This window comes from Dunckerocampus dactyliophorus, chromosome 12, assembly GCF_027744805.1.
Source record: "Dunckerocampus dactyliophorus isolate RoL2022-P2 chromosome 12, RoL_Ddac_1.1, whole genome shotgun sequence".
Classification (NCBI taxonomy): Eukaryota; Metazoa; Chordata; class Actinopteri; order Syngnathiformes; family Syngnathidae; genus Dunckerocampus; species Dunckerocampus dactyliophorus.
Genome location: NC_072830.1, coordinates 21,780,459 through 21,787,500, shown reverse-complemented (window position 1 = coordinate 21,787,500; position 7,042 = coordinate 21,780,459). Strand labels below are relative to the sequence as shown.

The 7,042-nt window shown below is 38.0% G+C and overlaps 2 protein-coding genes across 4 annotated transcripts in view; both read left to right on the top strand.

The window, feature by feature from the left end:
- The window catches only part of atm (ATM serine/threonine kinase), a 30,591-nt gene extending 29,293 nt beyond the window's left edge, over positions 1-1,298 (top strand). For 2 of the 3 annotated variants that reach the window (XM_054793556.1, XM_054793557.1), the window contains one exon: positions 385-1,298. In XM_054793556.1, coding sequence (XP_054649531.1) covers positions 385-565 — 181 coding nt within the window. In that variant the 3' untranslated portion in view covers positions 566-1,298. The remainder of the gene's footprint in view (positions 1-384) is intronic. The other variant, XM_054793555.1, reaches the window with a different exon arrangement.
- A 43-nt stretch (positions 1,299-1,341) lies between these two features.
- LOC129190898 (transmembrane protease serine 2-like) lies at positions 1,342-6,325 on the top strand. Its single transcript, XM_054793640.1, has 12 exons — positions 1,342-1,525; positions 3,114-3,206; positions 3,285-3,401; positions 3,484-3,607; positions 3,679-3,789; positions 3,852-3,895; positions 4,468-4,630; positions 4,704-4,876; positions 4,946-5,047; positions 5,165-5,301; positions 5,893-6,045; positions 6,150-6,325. Exons 1-12 carry the CDS (start codon positions 1,342-1,344, stop codon positions 6,165-6,167), a joined length of 1,419 nt encoding a protein of 472 aa, XP_054649615.1. The 3' UTR covers positions 6,168-6,325.
- Positions 6,326-7,042: the final 717 nt, after the last annotated feature.

Sequence of the window (7,042 nt, the reverse complement as noted above, 5' to 3'; positions counted from 1 at the left end):
AATTAGAGTGGGTGTACCTTAGGCTGCTTGTAATAAAAGGCCACTCTGTGCCGTTTAACTGTATTGGGGGGTAGCCGTAAAAACAGTCAGTATCTGATGTGACCACCGTTTGCCTCAAATACTGTATACGACGATCCAGAGCATCCCAAACATCAGTGGGTGACGTGAGTATGCTGGCCATACAACAACTGGGGTTTTTTTCAGGTCCAGGAATCAGCTTCCAGGTATTGTGTACAGATCCTTAGCATTATCATGCCGAAACATGAGGTGATGGTCGTGGATGAATGGCACAACAATGGGCGCCAGGCTCACATATCTCTGTGCATTCAAAATACCATCAATAAAATGCAACTTCAGTATATAATGTAGCTCTTTTGCCCACAGTGACAGCCAGAGCTTCAACAAGGTGGCGGAGCGAGTGCTGCTGCGACTTCAGGAGAAGCTTAAGGGAGTAGAGGGGGGCACTGTGCTCAGTGTGGGTGGCCAAGTCAACCTGCTCATCCAACAGGCCATGGACCCCAAAAACCTTAGTAGACTCTTCCCAGGCTGGCAAGCCTGGGTGTAGATGGGACCCCTGAAGGAATTACCCCCATAAAATATACATTCTAGTATAGCTATTTAATTGTTTTGTATAATATGAAAAAGTGATCTCCTTGTTTCAACCGCAAACATATTGTTGAAAGGTATTTGTTGTGATAAAGTGTACAATGTGAGTAAGTTTTATGTGACGTTGATTTGATACTGCACAGATATCCTTTCTTATTGCTTCACCATTGCACCTAATATTGTATTATTGAAGCATATAAAGCAATTTGTGGGGAAAACATGAACACTTGCTAAAATTTTTGGAACTTAGTGTTTGCATTGTGCACTCAAGTCACAGCATTGACCAACTTGACTGTTTAGACGAGTAAACAAAGCGTATGATGCTTGTCGTGGGCTCAGGAGGGAAACTTCAAGATGCCTGAAAGTGAGGAGTGGCCATACACACCATCTTTCACTATTTGATCACTGTGGTGACACAACACAGTGATCAGTAGATAAACACCACAGAGAAGGTGGACAATTCTTCATCTACAGAAAGAGAAGCTTGGATAAAGGAACACAAGTTTGCATGATTTAAAAGCTTATTTAGATTTTAGGCATTTAAAGCATCCTGAGATCCTTTTTTTCTGTTGCTGAGAAAAAGGAGAAACATGAGCACCAATGTGGTAAGTCTCTTTTAATTGTTATATTTTCTGCTTTAAAACAATTGGATCCTACATTTATCGTATTGAAACGTTTTTTAAACCATTTGTGAGATACTTAAAATGTTTAAATATCTTATTCCTAAGGTATAACATGACGAACGTTGTACTCGCTACTAATTTATACCACCAGTATATAGATTCAGGTGTGTGTTTGAGCCATGATACCACAGAGAGGAAGCAACCTCCTGGCCGGTTTGAACTGAAGCCTCAGTATGTTCACCATTTGGCTCCAAATCCTTTGCCTGAAATCAACTACCATTCTCCCAAACGTAAAGGTAACTTTTAACTCTTGTAATTATGTCAGTGTTTCACCAAAGTCACATGAAAAGATTATTTGTTTTCAAGATTCAAGAGAGTTTTATTGTCATGTGCATGGTAAAACAGCAGTTATACCATGCAATGAAAATCTTATTCTGTTCATTCTCCCAAGGAAAAGAAAGAAAAACACAAGAAAGAATAAGAACATAAGAAACATAAACACATATACATAAATACCAAGAAATTAAGCAACAACAACAGAAGAGACATTAATGCAAGTAAATAATACAAATAAATAAATAAGTTTTGTCTTTTGTTAATGTGTTTTCTGAAATGTACAAGTGTTTCACAGTTTGTTTACATGTTTAATAAATTACATGAATGTATCCTGTAAGACTGTTGGGACTTTTCCTCATACAGTATTGACAGAAACGCAATGATGTCATGATAACACCATTTAGCACTTTTTAAGCATCCAATCAGAATTTTCTTATGTCATCCCCTACACTGCTTAGTGCCTTAGATGGCATATTTGCATGACATTTAGGGATTGCTATGATTATGCTCAACTTGCAATGGAAATTGCATGACTACATGTGTATCATAGATATTGATTTAGTATCGATATTGGCATTCTTATCAATATTGTACAACAACATTACTGATACTCATATCAGCTGATGCCGATATAGGCAGTATCTCTTCCATCAAACTAATGTCAGGTCACAACTCATGTAATGAATGAACTTATGTTTCTTTTAGTCTGATGCCACTGGATGCATTTCACAAATAAACACTGCTTGTGCATATCAGGACTAATGGTGAACTAAAACGGCATCTTCTCCTACTGTCAACAAGCTTAGCCTCAATAAATTCACAAATAAAAATACAATTATATAATGCTGGAAGCTGTACAATTTGGAAAGCTACACCTTTCTATTGGTGGGCCAATATTTTTGGACATCCCTAAATTTGTGTTTAGTCCAGACATATTTTTTCAGCTAATCTACAGGAATTGTTTGGTAGAAATGCACACAAAAATGCAGGAATTGCAGTTGCAGCAGGGACAATAATGGTTTATTCTCGAAAAATTAAAAAAAACAAAAAAAAAGTGACCGAGAGAAATAAAATAAGCATACTTTAAGAAACATCAACATTTTTTGAAAAATAAAGTACAGTATATAAGGGTGTAAAATGTAAATAAACACATGTAAGTAAAATAAGATTTTCATTGCATCTCTCATCATCTCTCTTTCATTGCAAACTCTCTTGAATCTATGGACAATCCCTTGAGAAAAAAATGTGTATTTATTCAATTGATTATATATTATATACAATTATACAGTGTGCGTCAGTATTTTTGAATAATATTTTTAAATATTTCTGGCATGTAGTGAAAAGCAATGTGCAATTTAAAGACTTGTTTAAAAAAGTGAAAATGAAATAAATGTAGAAATTCCATTTGTGCAAAAAAGTCAATATCTACAATATTGACCTATCTGTCTTGCCACTGACTCATGCAAATCTTTGGAAATGACACAGATGAGATGAATAAGATATGTTGAGTGTCGTGCTTTTAATCATATTGTGTTTGTTTTGTGTGAGATTTCAAACAGAGTTGTGTTAAGATGACTGTGGTTGCTGTGATCTGCCTGCTGAGTCTCTTGCTGCTGGCTGGAATCCTCCTGGCCTATTACTGTACGTGTACATTTCTTGATACCACCCCTCCTCCTCCTGAGGATCCTGCTTGACACTGGAATCTCATGTCCTTGTCAGTTTCCTCTCCCTGTATGCATGGGGTACAATGTGGCGGTAATGGGGGCTGTGTGTGGGACTCCCAGTGGTGTGATGGAGTGGTGGACTGTCCAGAAGGCCAGGATGAAGCTCATTGTGGTAAAATGATCCAACATGGTTGCCTAATGACCATGTGAACGATGTGCTTCATGAATTAGCATTACTGTCTTTCTGTGGTCAGTGCGGCTTCACGGTTCGAGTTTCCTGCTTCAGGTCTACAACACCAACAAATGGATGAGTGTTTGTTCTCACGGATGGACGGCTCAAATGGGCAGAGCGAGCTGTCGAGACATGGGATACAGTGGGCAAGAAGACATGGAGGTGTTTGACTCTTTCACAGCATGTCTTTTATTTACATCATGATGTGCTTTGACAGGAGCACCAGTGTTCTGTCAGGCCAAAGTGAGGCACATTCTCAGGATGGAGTCTTAATAGTAACAGCAGAGCCAAACCCTGATGTCCCCATCGTGCAACAGCTTGCACTTAGGTGGGTTGGAGACCAGCAAGCTTAAAACCATATATGAACTAACTCTTTCTTTTTTCCTGCAGCAATCACTGTCCAAGTGGCACTGTGGTGACACTGCAATGTACAGGTATTACTTTACATGCTTACATGCAAACATATATTTCATGACATTTTTAATACTGTATTTTCATTTAATTCCTTTTCAAAAATAATGAATTACAAATGCAGTTGATTTAATACAAATGTTATCTTGAAATAGAGTTTATGCATCATGAAATAAAATGAATATGCTTAATGATAAAAAAAAATAATTAAAATAACCTTTTATTATCTTTCAATTCAATAAACTTAACATTATAATGAATTTATATTTTATGTATATATTTATTATTTATATGTCTAGTTGGTATTTTGGCACACACAATAAAACATACCATGCACAAATGCAACACATTAACACATCACTTTTTTAATCATATTTATACAATAATGATGTACTTTCTTTCATTTCACTTATATGTTTATATAATCATTATCTTTATTTACTGTATGGTGGCGGTAATAACATTGAAGTTGCCAAATATTGATCCTTGCCCCTTATTAAGGATGAAGAATATGAATAAAGACCATCATGAACTAAAACACTGACAGACTTGCAGCGTTCAACAATGTGCTTCTTCTTGGTCTTCTTCTTCTCAGATTGTGCAGGAGGCGTCAATTCCAGCAGGCCTGCTAAAGCACAGCAGGCACCTCTGGGGGCTTGGCCATGGCAGGCGAGTTTGCGGGTTGCCAGCTCCCATCGCTGTGGAGGTGCAATCATTTCCCCCTTCTGGATCATCACAACGGCCCACTGTGCACTCATGTAAGTCCTCACAGGCGTAGGTTCTGAATGTGATTGGCATAGCTCCTCTATGCGCTTTTTGTCTCCTCTGTAGGACCCCCAGTGCTGGAGACTGGTCTGTGTATGCAGGAGTCGTGGATCCTTTAGGTGTACTCTTTAACCCTGCTTCCTCTGTGAGTCATGTCATTGTCCATGAAGGCTTTGACAGAGATACTCACAAGAATGACATTGCCATAATGAGGCTCAGCACACCTCTGAATTTCACAGGTGCATGACAGTACACACTCACATGAATTGAAAAATTATCAATATATTTTTAAACCATGTATTTGGCAGCCTCCAGTAATATTGGTCCTGTGTGCCTCCCAAATGTGGGTTTGAACATCTCTGACCCTCTGAATGCATGGACCACAGGATATGGTGTTCCAGTAAATGGAGGTAAGAAAATCCTCTATTCTTTTCTTCAAACTATCAGTGAGACACAAATTAACATTTGGAAGGGTTGCCCAACATGTGGGACATGAAGCTGACATTTTTCCATCTGCTGTGCTCCAGACTCTCCATACCTGGTGGAGGCTCAGGTGTCTTTTGTAGACTCTGTAGGATGCAACAACTCCATGGCTTACAATGGAAGAATATCAGATGACATGCTTTGTGCCACGGAAGCAGAGACAGGATCACACACATGCAGAGTAAGTGTTGCAACATTAGTGTCAATCTTCTTCTTTGAGTTGACACGAATACAGTGTGTACACTCCTCACATTGAAAATTAGATACTTGTATACAGTTGTCTTTAACACTACAGAACACATAACTTCCAGGTCGCTGATCCTCTGAAAGTGACAAAGCAATGTAGCGCTCTTACTAAGATGGAAAAGTTGCATGTGCTTTGGCTTTTATCTTTTATTACTGTTTAATTTATTCTTGTATTTAGTGTAGTGTACTGCATGTAGTGTATTACTGTATTTTATGTCTTTCATGTGTTTTGTGTGCAGTGTGAGTGACTTGGGAGTTAGCAATAATTCAGTTGTTAGATTTGACTTACACCAAATCTCGATTTACATCACAGTCGAGGAACAGAACTTATATGTAACCCGAGAACCACCGATGCTTTCGAGTAGTCAGTGTATGGCTTGTATAGCAGGATGGATTTACTATACACTGAAAATTAGTCAGCACATAGCCATTATTGTCGAAATAGCTGGATTAATAGCGCCCAAAAATCTCAATAAAGGATAAATGCTTCCTCATATCTCAGTGAAAACTGTTCTTTGTTTTTTAGACCGACAGTGGGGGTCCTCTGGTATCTCAGATGGGTGGTGTGTGGTGGCTCATTGGGGACAATATTTGGCCACAAAGTTGCAGTGAGTCAAACAAACCTGGCGTTTATAGCAACGTGACCTATTTCTTGGATTGGATACACAATCAGATGAAGGTAGCAACCACAAAAATGCACCTATTAAGACAAGTAAAACAACAAAATCGATATTTCTATCACTGTTTTCATGATGAGGGCATTACATGACTCTGTATTTGCAGAAACATCAAGATGACTAAGGATAAGCGGCATAGAAAACAGATGGATGGATCAAGATGACCAAACTCATGACTGCTGACTAAACAAGGATGTGGTTTACTGCTGCCTTATGTGTACATTTACTTATTTATTCTTTCTCTAACCATTATATTTGTCCATGTCACTTTTTTTAATCAATAACCTAACCTTTTTGTTAAACTGCAACTATTTTGTGTCAGCTAAAAAAATACTCATGAATAAAAACTTTTCAAAAAAAATTAAAGGGTACTCTCTGTATTTCTTGTTTTAACTGGCAAATAAAGAGAAGATCAGCGCCGCTCTTCGGGTGCCCCGTGTCTATCTCCAGTATCTATTCAATAGGCTTTGCTTTTATTTAAGGAAATGTAAACTAGTGTTTATTTATTTGGGATGAGCGAGAACACCACTATCTATTTCTATCTGTTTCTGTTCACCCATCTATTATCCGTATGTGTACTCGGAGTTGGCGCAGTAGTAACCGGGAATGGGTGGGGCTTACATCGGTACATTATTTTAAGTCTGAAATTGACATGCATTGATCAGAAGTTACTATATTTATTGTTTATTATTCAGCTATATGTGTACTGTGTATGTGTGTAAGTGATCTGTAAGACGATGATTGATTTCATTTTTTTAATAATATGTGTGAAGTTGGTGTGTGTGTGTGTGTGTGTGTGTGTAAATAAACATGAAGATAAAGAAAAACATGAATTTGATATTCTTATCACTCACTTCGTAACTCTTAAGGAGTTTAATGAGTTTGAAGTGCCACGTCATGGAAGCTCACGGCAGTTGGCGTCCAAAAAGCAGCATTTTGGAGCTTCACCGTGTTCTGGATCCACGGTTCTCCTAAAAGATGACATACGGTACATGTAGC

Excerpts from the sequence above, each read along its gene's own strand:
- LOC129190898 (XM_054793640.1), top strand. The coding sequence starts at position 1,342 with ATGACGAACGTTGTACTCGCTACTAATTTATACCACCAGTATATAGAT. Across the intron at positions 4,631-4,703 it reads ACGGCCCACTGTGCACTCAT|GACCCCCAGTGCTGGAGACT; the intron begins GTAAGTCCTCAC and ends TCTCCTCTGTAG. Across the intron at positions 4,877-4,945 it reads CACACCTCTGAATTTCACAG|CCTCCAGTAATATTGGTCCT; the intron begins GTGCATGACAGT and ends TGTATTTGGCAG.